At 42.6% G+C, this 17,518-nt stretch overlaps 1 protein-coding gene across 4 annotated transcripts in view; it reads right to left on the bottom strand.

Annotated features, from left to right (window-relative positions):
* Positions 1 to 164: 164 nt before the first annotated feature.
* The window catches only part of atp8a1 (ATPase phospholipid transporting 8A1), a 114,231-nt gene continuing 96,877 nt past the window's right edge, over positions 165 to 17,518 (bottom strand). For all 4 annotated transcript variants that reach the window (XM_069669195.1, XM_069669196.1, XM_069669197.1 and 1 more), the window contains 6 exons: positions 17,207 to 17,263; positions 16,811 to 16,918; positions 7,779 to 7,867; positions 7,338 to 7,430; positions 6,199 to 6,290; positions 165 to 2,690 (listed from right to left, as the gene is read on the bottom strand). In XM_069669195.1, coding sequence (XP_069525296.1) covers positions 2,593 to 2,690; positions 6,199 to 6,290; positions 7,338 to 7,430; positions 7,779 to 7,867; positions 16,811 to 16,918; positions 17,207 to 17,263 — 537 coding nt within the window. In that variant the 3' untranslated portion in view covers positions 165 to 2,592. The remainder of the gene's footprint in view (positions 2,691 to 6,198; positions 6,291 to 7,337; positions 7,431 to 7,778; positions 7,868 to 16,810; positions 16,919 to 17,206; positions 17,264 to 17,518) is intronic.

Below are 17,518 nucleotides of genomic sequence, written 5' to 3'. Positions count from 1 at the left end.
ACAGTCTGCACCCGCCATCATAACAAATACGGACAGTATTGATATCATTTGTTCCTCCCTGCCTCTTCCTGTTTAGGTTCTCTCTGTGCTGTATGTCCTGTTTGTCCCCGCACACAGACACGAGATGAGCCAGTGATTACAAACCTGCAGACACACACACACAGTTCCTCCATGATTGTAAAGTTTATTTCAGTAGTCCTTCATGGCAGTAAAAGACAACACTTATAAGTTTGCAGTCCCAACATGCAGAACAATCATTGAACAGAATGACAGAAAAGAAACGAATATCCAACAGAAAAGTTAAAGGTGCGTTTTTTTCCTCTTTTGTGAAGTGATCAACACTCGAGGGAGAATCAAAGTAGTACAGTTAACATTTCAGAGAACAGTTTGTGTTATCCATTCATGCAGCCCACGACTTTCACAGACAACAACGTGTGTTTTTATGTTTTCCAGAAAAAGAAAGCAACAGTCCAAAAGCCTTCCACGACGATGACGACATCCACATTCAGCAGTTTGGAAACTCTTTGACAAGATGACGACCAGTTAAATTGTTGACACCAAAAGACCAGCAGAGAAAAAGAATCATAAACCCTCACGTAACACAAAAAGAGCGTTCCTGTAAAGCAGCGGTACACTGCGTGTAGAAAACAAGTTACAAACACTGAAGAGAAATCATATACTGAAGCAGAGAATACCAGAGATTCACTACTGGAAAGGTACATCGAGTGCTTTGTGCAACATCTCCTGTCGAAGCGAGCTGAGCATCAATAACTCTCACAGTCCAGGCCGAGAGTTTGACCACAAACACACACACTCATACACACACGTTCCCGTACAGGGCCATGCATCAGCACACAGTAGAACACCATAGCTTTACCTGGAGTCGTGCAGACGGACAACTGGAGCGAGCGTCATCACGCACACACACGCACGCGCACACTCACACTCATACAATAAAAGAAACACACGAGGAAGACTGGGTAGTCAGAAAGTCCCAGTCTAACATAGAGGACACAGACATGCAGTGCATACATAGACACAGTAGAGTTGACACACACACGCGCGCGCACACACTTACATACAGCACATGCACATGCAGGCAATAAACTGACACACGCAGTCGCACACAGTCAGAAATCTGATCTCCCATAGGGAGAAGAAAGCAATTACACAGACATTAAGTAGTCAATTATAAATAAATCAAGCTGTAACAATATTAATATTAATAACAACAAGACATTTAAGAAAGCTCAGTTTCCTCATTCAATCTATTCTATCCTGCCAGTTTTATCAGAGGAAGAAGAAACAAAGAGTTACAGTGACAGTTCATTACAAAGCCAGTCAATGCAAAAGTCATACATCTCCAATATAAAAATACAAATCCACAAAATAACTATAGAGACAAAGTAGTTTTGATATAGTCGTGGAGTTCCTGGCTAATATTTCACTTTCCCTTAAGCTAATGGCACTTATGTTAGAAGGATAAAATCTCCATTTTAAGGGATTCACTATCACCGCTGTGAGCTTCAATGAGACCGTTAGAGAGCGTCCAGTTCCCCTCTGCAGGAGCAAATCTTAGTTTGTACATGTGCCACAAGGCACTCTGTAGTTTTCACATTGTACGAGTGCAATACCGTGGTGGGGAGACAGTGGTTTTTGTCTTCAGCGGGTGTAAGTGTGGAGCACTGGTCTAAGCTAGCTGGCTAAACTACTCTTGGCTGTCTTTATCTTCTTCTATGAGGGAAAAGTTCTACGTAGGCACCGTTGTGATTGTTGAGACAGGAGTGACGTGTGGAATGCAATTATCTGTCGAGAGCAATGCTTCTGCTGTAAAAAGCGGTGGAGACGGGACTACGGGAGGTTGCAGGTGGCAACTTCTTTAAAAAAAAAAAAGAAGAAATAAAAGCAGGCACGATATCTACATATTTTAAAAGCGGAACTAAAAACGAAAGAAACGTTTATAAAGAAACAAGGATGAAGGCATGAGCAAATGTAAGGCTTTACACAAGAGATGCTCCTTAAGTGCAAAAAGAAACTAAAATGTTACAAGTGTCTGCTCTGAAGTGGTCCGTGTAGTGCTGGAATACACTCAGGAGTGTGATTACATTTGGTTTTCCCAATTCACTAGTACTTGGAAGATTGTATACACGACTGCTCTTTGGCAATCTTTCACAAGTTTTAAATCCTCTAAAACTAATCATCGCCCAGTGATTTAATTAACAGTGTTTAGGGTTCAATTTAATTCAATGATTTTAGATGATTTTCAATAGAGAGGAGACGCTCGCTCCATCAAAGTGAGCGAGAAGAGTGAAGAACTTCAGAGAGCAGACTGCTAAAGAAAGCGCAGCGCTCATCATGTCTGCTGGACAAACAACTACAGCTGATAGTGAACACTTTCATTTTGTTCCTTGTTTTTTTTTCTTCCCTTTTCAAAGACAAAACTATGTCACTGTCCCCTGTCCATTTCAAATTAACGTCCCAAAATCCCCTCAGTGCTGGAGGCACACGCCCGCACCTCATCCTCTTGTGCCCCGTTAAGCTTCAAAAGTCGCCAGTAGAAACGGCGGCTGTGGCACCAGATTGGCCGGCGGCTCACCACTCGTTGGTCCTCTGTTTGGTGGTGTCGTACGCTCTGATGACCTCCGACTGAGACACCACTCCGTTCTCGTCTTGCGAGAAGGCGTAGCCATCTGAAAAAGGATGTGAAGCATTAAGAAAATACATCCTGTAGGTCAGAGATTAATGTAATGAAAACAATATACAACATAAAAAACAGACATAAAACAACTGAATAAACTGAAAAAATAATTAACAAATAGACAAAACTTAAAGCAATAGTTCCAGATTTTGGGAAATACATTAACTTGCTTCATTGCTGAGAGTTGGATTAGAAGATTGATACCACACTCATGTCTGTACGGTAAGCCGATCAGCAGCCGATTAGCTTAGCTTAGCACAAAGAATGGAAACGTGGAAACAGCTCGCATGGCTCCGTCTAAAGGTAAGAAAATCCTCATACAAGCTCTTATAAGGTGACAAATTAACACGCTCTATCGATCACGCTCAGAACAAGTAGTTATGCTAAGCTAAGTGACAGAGGGCTGTAGCTTAAAGTAATCATCTCGAAGATTTTCATTTAAATAAATGTCTGTTAGGTCACTATCTATCACCAAATGAGGTAACACAATGGTGATTGAGCCTATGGCCCACCGATGAAAGCCTTTCAATTTACAGTATTAAAAAATCACAAGCGGCGCCCAGTTAGTGACACGTTTTCCATCAGCCAGCAGTGGTTGGTCTGCCAGATAGGGTAGGCGGAGCTAAGCGGTGGCTTCTCCGGTCTCTGCAAGTGTTGCGAGTAAACAGTAGGAACAGTCTATAAAGGAAAGCGATCATCACCGAAAATCAAGAGTGTCAACCGGAGCCAACCGTGGCCGTTACACGTACGACACTGTCTGGATATCTGGGAAGTGTGCTCCCGCAGTTACAGTTTATCGCCATAGGTGCCGCCAAAGAGAACGGAACTGAAATCTTTGAAATTATAACTAATGTCTTTGCTTCTCATGTATGACCGTTAGATTTCGAGTCACAGAGCCAAGCATCTTTTCTCTGACGAATAACTAACGAGCGATGTTTGAAAAACCCAGAAGATCATTCAACAACACCCTCAAAGACTCGTAAAGTTCTTGCGACACATCGACACCGTTTTCAAAGAAATGCACTGTGACACTGCCGCTAATACATGAGGGGCACAAGCTAGCAACTTTGCTGTAGTTTTAAGATAAGACAGACATGAGTGGTACCGATCTCTTTACTCTCTGTAAGACAGTGAACAAATCATTTCCCAAATCATCACACTATTCCTTTAAAATTAATGATGTGATGAAAAAAATCAACTAAAAGGAGTTTAAAAAACTAAATCACAGCTTCCCCAAAAGTTCTATCTATACGTTTGCTCTATCACCTAAACTTTCCTACAGGGTTCCTTTCTGACCTTTGACCCCTGACTCACCTTCAGGTGTCAAATGACTCGCTCAGTACCTGGAGGCCAGCGGGGAAGTTCAAAGGACCCCGCTGAGTGGAGTGCATTGTGGGGGAATAACAGCGCAACATTTCATCATTTCATCGTTATCTCGCTCTACTGAGCTCAACTCAGGACACACGAGGCACACGAGGGGAAGGACAGGAAGCGAACGACGGAAAAAGACGAGGAGAGAGAGGCGTCTATCGGGGAGCTAAAGGTGGCTGGAGTTTTAAAGTAAGGGGGGTGGGGTTTGAATAATGAAATTTGAAAAGGTATCACACAACAACGATCTCATCCCCACCTATGAGACAAACAAAAAACAAACTGATCAGACAAACGACACGACAGAACAGAGAAAAGTAAACAAAAACAGAACCACAAACCCATGCTGAGAGTATTAGTGGAATATTTGTGAGGCTGTTTGAATGAACTGTATTTCTCTAGGGGGGTTGGCTGATTGTGATATCATCTGTGTGTTATTTAAACCTGATATAGAGGCTGTGATATTTCAGCCCACACCTCTGTAATAATCACAGCTCAGATTGCCGACTGTTACTCTGTTGACCTCTTCTAATCCCTGTTTTTATATGTGCTGTAGAGCTTCCTATACTGTCTCTGAAATTCATTGTGTCACAGTATGAAAACTAAAGAAGAAGCGAGGTATATTCATGAGCTGACAGATAGATGGTTCACAACGGCCTACGGCTGTGATTCGTTCACTGTTGAGTGGAATGTGTCTGAGTGATACACGGAGTGAAAAGTCCCAGTAATGTTGTTCTCTATATCAGCACTCTTGCCTCTTGTCCAATCAGATTACTTGGTCGGAACTAACTGTTGTATAATTAACTATAGTGACATGCTGCCCCAGCTAGCAGGGAACGTTCCCATGGCATCGGCTAACATTACCTACAAGTTCTAATTACGTATTAGTCTAATTTTCAAAGAACGTTTTAAGGATGTTTCTCATTTCAAATAAAGTTCGTAACTTTAAAGCTTAAACTAAGACAAAACGTTTTAACTGCAACATCCTGAAGATATGTTCAGGATGTTATTGAGGCCTGGGATGTCAGAACACCTTTTATTAAACATTTGCTCAATGTTACGTAAACAAAGGTAGAACATGCTCACTGCAACATTCTGAGGATCTTCTCAGGATGTTAGTACGGCCTCAACTATCAGAACAGGATTTATAAAACGTTCCTGTGATTTGTTAACAAAAGAACATTCTGAAAATGTTTTCAGAGAACGTTCTCCTGCTATTAAAAGGAACATTGTGGGAACCAAATACAATCTTTGCATGTGACATTTTCAGAACGTTCTTAGAACAAAACATTTCCAGCGGGGGCTGTTGTAAGGTCATGTAAGAGATACTCTCTCTCTGTTGGTCGACCTTTGTTATGACCTTTACGTGGAATATCTAATACTGTTTGACGTATAAGACCCCTACTTTTTCTCAATGCAGAGCCTCATCCATATTTACAAGGAGGCATTCTGGCAGGTTGTGGCATATATATTAATAATGAAATTAAAGCTTAATATTTACAGTTAAATAACACACTAAACATGTCAGTGAACCAGCTTGACCAGTAGCTAAAATTACTTTATTAGAAGGGGGACGGTAAATAATTTATCACTGACCTACAACTGTGACATTTATCCTTTCTCAATGAGGCCTTTAACCTATAAATCGGAAATTTAACAAAATTCTTGTGTATTTCAGGCAAATTAAACAAAAGAAAAAGAAGTGGGATTCGATATCCAGCCCTATCCACACTACATGTATTCATGTCTCCAACGGGCCTTGACAATAACTCATCCGACAGTTCATATGAGCGGTTTGTGGGGTAGATATACTGCGGGTTAAGAAACAGGGAACTGTGGGGCTGCTTGCAGACACAGTTACTGATCTGTGTTTCCTGCATCTGCTGAACGCAGAGTATTTATGACGAGAGGTGGGATGAAAAGTGTGTTTCTGCCTTCCCGTACTGACGAAGGGTGAGCTGCTCTGAAAGATTTACCGATACAGTGTGTGTCAGAGGAGGAATAATGGAGCTCGATCTGCTCCCTCACGAGGGAGTGGATTTTGTAGGTAATCTGAAGACTTTGGGGTAAGAGTGAACGGACTTGTTGTAAGAAAGGATGTAAGAGAAAGAAGGGAAGAATGTGTAACTTACGGAGCAGGTTCTGCTGCATGGAGTCGGACCGGTACAAATTGACTGTACTCTTCTTGAAGACGTTCTTCAGGAGCTGGGCCCGCTCAGTCAGACTACACACAGAGACAGAAACAGAAACAGGCAGTGTGTTAGCGGCAAGCTGAGCACCACAGGCGGATTTAATGACCCATACATCAAGCCTGTGTCCAAGCACCTCCAGAGTGGATGAACCTGCCAACTGCTCTACCTGCTGGTTCAAACACCATGTAGGGAGACAAAACAGTGGAGGCGCAGGGGGGAGAACAAAGTGTGTGTTAATGTGTGTCGGTGAAATATCTGAAACAGCACGTTGGCATTCATGTAAAACTAACAAATGTGTGTGTCTTAAGTGCATACACGGCTCCTGCTACATGCTTAAATGTAAAATCATTCATCTATATGTGTGTTTGTATTCCTCCATTCTCTACGCTTGTTTCTGTGGATGTGGTTTTCATGCGAGCGTGTGTGTGTGTGTGTGTGTGTGTGTCTGCCCCGCAGCCTGCTGGGTCCGGGACAGTGGCCAGGCAGGGGGATCACTTTCAGCCAGCAGGAGATCTCACACTGATCTGCTCCGTGTTGATGCCTGCTGCAGGCCTCGGGGAGCAGAGCGGAGCTGGCTCAGTTTTTGTAATATATGGCTTTAATATCAGAGGACTGCTGCTCTAAAATGAGACATCTACTCTTCTGACATGATTACTGACATTACAGGCAAACTCCTGCAATTTAGCAGCAATTTAAAGATTCCTTCTCTTCCACATAGGAATAGTTTTGGCAGCAGAGACGTGAGCGTTTGTGTAATTTCGAGGGCTTCTGGAGGTCACAGATGATTCTTCCTCCACGATGATCTTATAGTTTCTGTAGCGAAAGAATAACTGCCAAGACATTTACTCCCCTGATAGTGTTGGTCCATATGATGATACTTATGCAGTGAGACGGTGAAGACTTGCCAGTTTGTTCTGCCATTCATAACTCTGTAGCTCTCCCATAGCATATCATGATTAACACTGCGCTTGTAATGAACTTACTACTAACAGTACATTAAGGCAAACAGGAAATAAACACACCATAAAGGTGACTTTAATTCTAGGACATAAAAAAGTGGTGTTGTTGTGTAACTGTACCTCTTTCCATGCACCACTGCTCCAGGGTCTTTGGATAAAGCCTCCAGCTCCTGCACCTCGTCCACCAGAGTCTTGAAGCACACTTTCTTCACCCTGTAATTCAAACAATTCCTTTAACAAAAATCATGCGACAGATGCTTTAACATTATAGAACCTTCCCAGACTGACGGGAAAATACCCCATCGACCAATTCCGACTGTTTCGGTTCATCAGGAAGTAAAACTTCTAGGTTTGCAAATTGCTCCTGACACGCTGAATCTGCTGTGGGCTGATGTCAACCAGACCCAGAGCAGACGCAAACATTTCCCACGGAGCGATCACAGAATGGGAAAGCTACAATTCCTCGGCAGTCCGCACAGAAAACTCCAGCAGGAATTTCTTCAAGAGAAACGAGAGATTTTGGATGTGTATTGGAGTGATGATGAGCGAGGAGAGACTCACACTTTGTAGGCCACGTCAAAGACCAGCGAGGTGATGGGGATGAAGACCAGGCCCGTCCAGAAGACCCCCGACCTGAACATCATGTCCGCCTGTCACACACACATATATACACACACTTACTCTCCAGTCACTGTAGACAATTGAGGGTTCAACAACTGATCAGATAAAAAGAAGAGCTCTTCAAAAGAAGAAACACCTGATAACACTATTACCATCCCCTGTAGTGCCACATAATGAAAACCATACATGACAAAGGCAGCCCAAACAAACACATATATTGTGGAAATAGGGAGGAGATGGATCCAAATAACCTGCTCAAAGTGGGTTAATCCTCCGTGACTAAATGATACCATGTTTTTGTTTGGATGTCCTCCACCTCTCGGCCCTTCAGGGCGGAGGAAGTACCTGTGAAGTGTTTAGACGGAGGGATCTCTTTCACAGGAAAGCAGCTCAACTGTTTGTTGTGTTGAGAGCTCCTGTCAATACTTCACAGGAGTCACAGGGCAGTGATCGCAGATGATCAATACAACAGTCCCTCAGTGTAGAGGGTGTAGAGGAAGCACAAGAGCTGTGAATGTCAGACTTTAATACTTGCAAGCTCAATTTTAAGTGGTTAATGTTTGTAGAGTAAGAAAAGCCTCAGACATTCATTGTCCGCAGCTTTAGAGGGGCTCCTTATTCCATCAGCTAATATGAGAATGCTAACACTCTTCAGTAAGATGTCATCAAAGATGTTAGCGTGCTGATATTAGCATTAAGCTCAAAGTGCCGCTAGCTCTTGTATTTTTTCTGATTTTCTTCATCAAATGATTCATCAAGAGAATAATTATTCAAAACTGAAACTTGTTAGTTCCGGCCTGATATTCTTAAAACTAATTAATTGTAAAAAGAAAAATCTGGAACCAACTTTACTCTGCAGTTATTACGTGAGTAGGAGTTTGACTATCGAGGTTCAACTTGGCCCAAAAATATGAAGAATGAATGATAAAATTGTTCAAATAAAAGTCTTTGTTTTGGTCTGCAACATGTTATCATAGTCCGCCCAGCTGAGTAGAAGTTCAGAGTACATATTCTGTGCCGTCACATAGCTCCTCTGAGTTATGCCCGATGCCTCTGAATTATAAACAATGAGCCGATGTTTTATCTTTCACGCTGTACGTAACAAATGTTCACATCGAGTTCATGAGCAGAATAAATCTAGAAATGAGACAGCTGTTATCCGCTCTGGGACTCATTCGTCTTGCTAGAAGAAAAACACATTTGGAGATGGTCCAGTTCAGATCCAAAACAAGTCAAGAAACTGCGTCACTGCACTCGGTCCGTCGTAGGAAAAATAGGATTCATTAGAGGCAGACGGTCGACTGTCGTGATTTAAATTAAAAATCACAAAGCGCTGGGCGGAGAGGAGGTTGATTTGGGAGCAGGGCGGAGGGGAGACGGTGGATCTTCTCGGTGTGGGCGAAAGCTGTCAGCGTTCTGTGCGAGGATGATGTTTGCTTTGGCCCGCTGCACTGAAACTATCTGTCATTACGTGTTGAAGTGCAAAACTCGCGCTCCCTGCATTGTAATGTGCCACTTGTTTAAACTGCGGGGGCCCCTCGACAGCGTCCTTCCTGTAATGTGACACAGGCAGGGCCCTCAGGATGCACACGCACGCACACACACACACACAGATCAGTGTCAAAACTATCAAAGCGCACAGGTTTGCTCAAATTAGCTAATCTGCTCACCATTACCTGCAAATTGACTTTGATGTCTGACAAAACACTGGGGAGGGAGGAAATCCCAAATGACAGGAAATCAAAAAAGGCTTTTCCCTACAGTTCGAGATGGGACGAGGATGAATGGAGCTTTTCTTTGTCGCCTGGAGGCTGAACACGTTGGAGATGAGGGAAAATTGGATCGACGCACAGGATATTTTCATGTCAATTTGTAAAATTATGCAGCCCTGGTGGAAACATTCACTGTTTGTTTTTTGGGTTGCGAGTCATTTTAATTATTTGCGTTTTCATCCAGTGTATCGTTCATTTTAATGGGGACGTTTAAGCTGTCCTGAGAGTCTTTGGAAAATAAACCGGCGATGTATACTCAGCATATTAAATCAAAGTCGTGAGAGATGGAAAAATAAACCATTTTAGTCTTTCACATGTTTCATCTATGAACAATATTTATATATCTCCATACACAGCCCGGAGCTATTAATGATGTGTACACGCGATGGATGCTTCAAATCTCAAGTTTAGCATAAAATTCTGTAATACTGGTAATAACATTCTGCACAATATTCCTAACTAATCTACCCAGTAACAATCAACAAATGTTTGTCTCCAGGCATCTGGACGGGCTTCCCTGACTACGAGCGGGGTCAGCAGTGTTGGTGGACGCTAGCGATGTCTCATACCAGGGGACCCCTGGGAGCTGCACGGGGTGAGAGAGGTCCGGGGAGCGGGGCTGTATTTTTAGGACAAACTAATAAACTTGTCTGGCTGGACAGACAGTAGTGTCCGCTGGCGTGGAGGGTCGTGTTTTGACTGGCTGCTGACCCCCACACACACTGGCCTCACACACAAAAAGACACATAGACTAGACGGAAGACTAGACAGACAGACAGACTCAATCATATGTGTGTGGACACACAAAAAGCCTCCTAACTTGTAAACTGTTGTGAGATGTATCTCTCTGAGTATTTCTACCTCTTTTCTAAAAAGGTGAAGGTCAGAATTTGGGTGGTCAAGAGGTTAGAGAGGTAATTAAGATGCCATACCATATAAAAGTAATAATCTTGAAGATTTTCATTTAAATAAATTCTTGTTCAGTCACTATCTATCGCCGCATGAGATAACACAATGGTGATTGAGCCCACTGATGAGGCAGTATTAAGGACTGGGTGTCTGTGGTGACTTTCGCAGGAGAAATCAAGCGGCGCCCGGTTAGAGACGCTTTTTCCATCACCCAGCAGTGGTTGGTCTGCCAGAGAGGGTAGGCGGAGTAAACAGTAATTGAAAAGATGGATGACTACAGATACAACTTCAAAAATAAGTGAAAATCCAAAGAAAAAGAAACAAATTGGACGCTCAGATGAAGCAAACAGTCTATAAAGGAAAGCGACCGTCAACGAGGAAAATCAAGAGTTACAACCGGAGCCAACCGTGGACGTCACACATGCAACACTGTCTGGATATCTGGGAAGTGTGCTCCTGCAATTACTGTTTATCACCACAGGTGCTGCCAAGGAGAACGAAACTGAGCTCTTCGAGATTACCACATTAACATATATTTTAAGCTAAGGCTTCCGACTGGAATATAAGCTTTTCTAATGAATCTAGGTGCAGAAGCAACCGTGAGCAGGGCATTTAGCACCCAACTGCTCCAGCCGAGTCGTTCAGGGGCCAACAGACCAGACTCTGGTTGTACTTTGCAGCTATCTGCGTCGGTTTGGAACAGGGCATCTTCATTCATGTTCGGCTGATGTACTCTTCTAACATCAAAGATACAACTCTATTAAACTATTTAGTACATTATGCGTCGTCATTAAGAAACACTTGACGAGGGGAATGTGACACCTGGCTGATCACGCCTAAGAAAGCCTGCAGTCTCAGCAGATTTAATTATGTTAATGCTCGCCATTGTAATGTTAAATGTAAATTGAGTTAATCCACCACTTCACTATTCACCCTGCAGGCCTACACTATGCTCTGGATTCAGCAAACAAGACTAAGAAAAACCACCTTTATATGCTCTGCCAGCTGTACGACATCCCAGAGATGCTAATATTCAAACATTAGCTTCCTGAATCCACAGAGCTTCTTTGTGCAACATTTTTATTAAGTAGGCGGAGAGGAGAGGGGTTAGACTAAGCTGAATCCTGTCTGAGGCTTTGCTTTGGTTTGCATCTATCATGTTGATTCTTCGACTTGCTGGATTCAACTGTACATGATGTCTTCAAGGTGAAAACTGAAGATGAAACGCTACATTTGGCCAAATTGAGCTCAAATCCTCAACAGAGTCTCTCTTTGAAATACAGAGTTAAAGGTTCTGAAGGGTAAAGACAGCAAAGCGTAGAAAAAACAGAAGAGTAAGGGGGATATAAAAAGGTCACGCTCACTCAAATGAAGAGCAAGAAAAGCAAAAATGAACAAGAAAGCAAATAAAAAGAGCAAAATGGCCGCCTTGCCTGGACAAAGAAAACCCACAAATTCTCTAAATGTCATCAGCACAGACAAATCAGCCAATAACCACCCTGAAAGAGGTCAATGTGTAAAGCAAACAAAGGCTTTCTCAGTCTGCTCTCTGTGTGTTGCCTAACAAAGACAACAAGACACCGACTTGGAAAACAGAGGGAAAACTCTTAACGTAAACACTTGTAACTCAGCAGCCGCACTCGTGATTTACAGAGTGTGTACAGCAGATTAAAGCCGTTGTTTTCACTAATACTGCACACTATGGTCAGCTATTACACCAACCATGTGTTGTGTAGTTTATCAATCATTAGCAAAGGGAGGATTAAAAGGTTGTGGGTTCATGAGTGCAACTAAACCTCCCATACGACACGCTCATGAGTCTCAAAGAGGGAACGAATGGATTCCAAGAGTCGCACTGCGGGACAAAGTCAACAGCAGTGACGAACAGGGGTTAATATTTCTTTTGTGAGGTCTTTCAAAAGTCCTGACCTTATGATGCAACAGGCGTAGGGAGCTGGTTTTGGCCTCAACCGCAAGATTTAAAAACACATAAGTAACAGACTGCAGTGATTGTATGGATGCTTATACACAAGAATTAAAGAGATGTGAGCAGCTGGTCGACAGCCAGGAGTTTACAGCTCGACCTTATAACTAATAAACTGTAAATGTTTCCGTGTCAGACTACTGATGTCAGTGTGTTTCTGTTACGTCTGCAAGAAGGACACACATTTCATAATTCATCATCCCAGGTTTTAGAAGTTTTATCTGAAGGACGGCAGCAATAGGAAGGCGTCTATCATAAGCATGCTTTTGCTGTTTAGGGGAATTTTGGCAGCTAACTTAAAACTCTTGCATGTTGGAGCAAATTAATTCATCACCTGTTTAAATCAACCTTCCCTTTCAGGTACGTTGCAAACAACAATAATCAGCTTGACTTGAAAACTAAAAGATGTATTCCTGTTCACTTTGATGGATTACCTGTCTGAAGCAAGCTTCAAGTTTCTCTTTTAGTTGGTTTCCAAAACAGTAACCGCCTTGAGGCAAAAAAATCCCTCTTTTTGTGTAAGAGTCGACCGTCATGGACAAAAATGTGAAAATAGTTGCTATGATTCTTTATAGCAACGCAGAAAAACGATTCGTGACATGAGCTTTTTAAATTTGTGGATTCGTGACAAGAATAACAGAATCGGGGGACCTCATAATTATTTTCAAATTAGAAAGATGAAGCTCCAAAATAGTATCAAAGTTCTTATTAAGATGTCAAAATCAGTTCCATAGAAGCACAATCAAATAAAATATTCAGACAGGGATTCAGATGGGACCAATAATATTGTACAATGTCTGTTTTTAGGGTCAGAAGTTCCTCTTTTACAGACATGGTAGACTCATTTGTATGAACACAGACAAATTGTGCCATTGTTACAGGTAACAGGAAGTCACAGGGATAAACTAGTCCCCTGTGAGTAAAGATATTGATGCAAATAAAGCCTCTTGCAGTGAGAGTATTAAGTCAGGAAAGAGAACTTAAATAAGTGGCTGACAGAAGAGTGAAGAAAGGCTGGATGTGTTGGGAAATGGGATTTTCTGTCTACAATTGTTATGAGAAATTGTTAGAATTTAAAGTGTTAATCAGTTCTGTTGTCTTTGTCACCTAAGGCGATAAACGGTCATTGCAGGAGCACACTTCCCAGATATCCGAACGTGTTGCATGCGTGACGTCCACGGTTGGCTCCGGTTGTAACTCTTGATTTTCCTCGCTGACGGTCGCTTTCCTTTTCAGACTGTTTGCTTCATCTGAGCGTCCAATTTGTTTCTTTTTCTTTGGATTTTCACTTCTTTTTGAAGTTGTATCTGTAGTCATCCATCTTTTCAATTACTGTTTACTCGCTTTCATCAGTTGGCCATAGCTCAAACTATGAAAATCTTCAACATTATTACTTTAACTTGGCAAATAAAATAAGTCCGCTTGGACTGAACTTTTTAAATATCCCAAAGGGAGAAACTACGACTTCTATTTCTTTCTCAAGAAATCATTTTCTTTTCTCTTCTGAATGTCATCAATATCTCACAGCCTGGCAAAGATCGCCCTGAATGTATTCTTGGCACGCTGCACGGCAGGAAACTTCTTTGAAGAACAGTTCCTTTCTGAGGAAATGTTTCTTATCACTGAGCAGAAGCTGTAGAAGAATCTGATGCACACTTGCCAAGTGTACAATCTATGTGCTGATGACAAGTACTTGAGCCTGATAGAGGGTGAGAGGTGCTCCACCGCAGCTTGCAGCAGAAATTGGAAAATAGCAAAGGTGTGTGTGAGAAGCGGAGCGCAGAGACAGGATAAACAGTTCTGGAGACAGCTGTGTTGATAGCAGAGAAGAGTCAGCAGACAGCAGGTCAGTGTGACAGCCCACACGAGACATCACCTGAGGTGAAGCTAAGCTTCTTAGCGTGGCAGATTACACTGCCTGAACAGAATAATCTGACTTTCTCTTTTGATATCTGTGTCGGACTTTTATGAGGTGCGAACGGGATGAGACAGTTAGGGGGAATGTGTGAAAAGCGTGCTAGCTGCTGCAGTGTGTTTCCTAGATGGATCCTGCACCTGTCTTGTCAATCGTCCAAAGAAAATGTAGCCTGACATTGATGAATGCGTCCACATGAAGCCGAGCGCTGCTTAGCATCTCCTGTTAAAGGCGCTGAGCCGGGTAGTGAGTGAGAGCAGAAACAGGAGGAGAGGGGAGTTCTGGGGTCTGTTACGTTGTTAGTCCTCGGGCAGTTTTTCAACGGGTAGTGTGGAGAGCGTGAAGAAGAAGAGAACAAAGAGGAAAAAGCTGATGCAATGAGTAAAAGAGAAGGCATAAAAAAGGTAGATGGAAGGACGGAGAGTACAAGAAAATGTGAAGATTTAAGCACACAGCGTGGAGGCTGCAGTGAAGTATTTGTGGCTACAAGGTCTTAAAGGCGGAGACTGAGTCTCTGATGCCATCTCGGGTTTCGGAGAGATGTGTCCCTCGTTTGATGATGTACTGGCATCCCTGAGTTGGGGCAGGGGCATAGGGTTACCAACTACCCACAGGACACCATTACTGTCTTCAATCAAGTGCTGCAGGGCGTGGATGAAAGCGGCAGGCCTCACCGACTGGGAAGAGTGAAGCTAATGTACTCATCGACTGTGTGTATGTGTGTGTGTGTGTGATGAGTGAGCGAGTGGGTGAAAGAAAACGCTCAGGTTTTTTGTGCATCTCTAGCTAGCCAAGTTATCTATTGTCCCATGTGCATACCAGAACCCAATGTAATAGACTTAAGATGCAAAAGTACAGTTAACTACTAAATAACAATCAGTTTTAAACACTGCAATTATAACAACAAAAATATTCTCTTTCAACCTCTTCTGTCTCAAATCTGCAGCAGAAAAGCTTCTCTTCTTAACAGTTACCCAGCCTGACGGATACCTCTCTCGAGGCTGTAAGCTAGCTGCTGTTTAGCTTAGCCTAGCTGGTCTTAAACTCTGGAACCAAGGGAGCCAATCTGCCTCCTAAAGCTCACTTCTTAACACGTTAAATCTCGTTTGTTTAATCTTTTAAAGAAACACAAGTATGGAAATCACATTTTGCTGATTTGCAGAGAATTATGTGCCGGATTATTTCTTTGCGGGCCACAGCTCCTTCCTAAGTCTGTGCTGGTTTTCTGAGACATGGTTTGAGCGTTTTTACACTTTTCATGCGGATTAAACAAACAAGATATGACTTCTTAATTACTGAGCTTTAGAGGTGCTGGTAAGCAGATTTGCCATTGGACAGAGCCTCTTTCCGGCCTGATTAACCAGCTTTTACTTGTTAAGAAAAACAATGAATAACTGAAACAAAAAATAGAGATTTCTTATCACTAAACCATGAAAATGTCCAAGTTAAAGACACTTCTAATGAGCTGCAGGCATTTTCACAAGTCTTTTCCAGAGTGGAATATAAAAGTTTTCCAATCCAAAATCATCGATCATCAATCACCACTGAAGGCAAAAAGCTGTGTAAAGATATGAAGGTGCAAAACGATCCAGTGGCTCTGTGATGAACTGTGCAACGCTTCAAATGTTCACTGAATCGCCTAATGTCAGACGACTTATCTCAGACTGGAGACAAACAAACAGAAGCCATGATAAATAGATTGTTCTTCTCCTGCCAGCTGTGTGGCGCCAGCCGTTTTCTCTGAATAGCTTCCTACTGTGTTGTTGTTCTCTAATGAAAAGTTGCCTCATTGTTTCCCCCCAGAATGCACTGGGAAATGTCACCTGTGGTCAATGGGCTCTCATTGACCACCTGTTGTGACCCTCAGAGACAGTAGACACATTCACATGTAAATAACCTCAAAAACTTTACTATTTTTAAACTCTTTTTTTCAACATTAATGACCTTAAAAATTGTATTTTAAACTCAAATTTGTTCTTGGCGATCGCGACTTCAGTTCGTCCGCAAACACCTCCTCACCTCTCTTTGCTTTCAGACTGCTTTACTGTTTGAATGTCACCTGTGGATACTCAGAGCCGAGGGAGGGCAATGTAACACAAACATGGGGCTAATTGGCCCAATTAAGTCATTATGCAACACAAGCCAGAGGTCTGACAGTTTACACCCCTCTGGCTCTCCTTACAAAGACCTGCGTCAAGCTGAACTCTGAATTTTCCCACCAGCGTGAGTTTGTAGCAGAAAATGAATTATGAGGCCCTGCAGGTCTGTCAGAGATAGACGACCATATCAGCTGTTTCTTTAGTACTGGAGAAATCGGTTGCCTAAAGAGAGAGAATCGGCGTGCAGGTGCGTGAGCATGTGTGTGAGGACATGCTAGCGTGCGTGTGTTTACCTCTCCTGACATGTCGGGAGCCAGGGGGATGAGGGGCCACAAGGAGGAGTAGATAATGAAAAACACCACCCACAGGCCGATGCTTCCCCAGATGGCGATGTGACTGAACTGTTGGTGGAGAATCAGAGGACAGTGAAGTGATTAGGCTCTTCATTTGAAGTAGTTTTGACCTGAACTAACATATGTCTGCTAAAATTGTACATAGGCAACGTTTTCTGTTGTTTGCTCGTAAATGTAAACCTATAGATTACGAGCACATTGGGAACAAACCATAAAGAGATTTGGATATAGGAAGAGGATGTCAAATATGTCACAAGTATCAGTGGTCATATAAAAAGGAGGGGCTGGACAGAGATAACAGAACCTCAGGGACAGAGAAGAGAGCCGTCAACTCACCATGGTCCAGGATGACGTCTCCAGGCCGGCTTTAAGACAAACCGTGATGACCACAAACTGTGGAGACACAAATCAACCTGACATTAAATACCGTCCTCCCTTCAATGCTAAAACCGGTCATGGGAAGAGCATCACACAGACTTTTCATTTAGTACATATTTTTGTTTTACGTACTGCACATTAAGAACTGCAGACAGAATGAAAACACGAGGAAAGGAAGCAAAACCGTGTTTATTCAAAGAAACTGGATAACGCTTGGCTCAGACACCTGAAGCGTTTAACACAGCAGAAACACGACCTGTCAAGAAGATT

Source organism: Semicossyphus pulcher, unplaced genomic scaffold (genome assembly GCF_022749685.1).
Source record: "Semicossyphus pulcher isolate SPU_LCO1_2020_fin unplaced genomic scaffold, fSemPul1.0.p SCAF_2, whole genome shotgun sequence".
In the NCBI taxonomy this organism is placed as follows: domain Eukaryota; kingdom Metazoa; phylum Chordata; class Actinopteri; order Labriformes; family Labridae; genus Semicossyphus; species Semicossyphus pulcher.
This window is presented reverse-complemented; position numbering and strand designations above follow the sequence as displayed.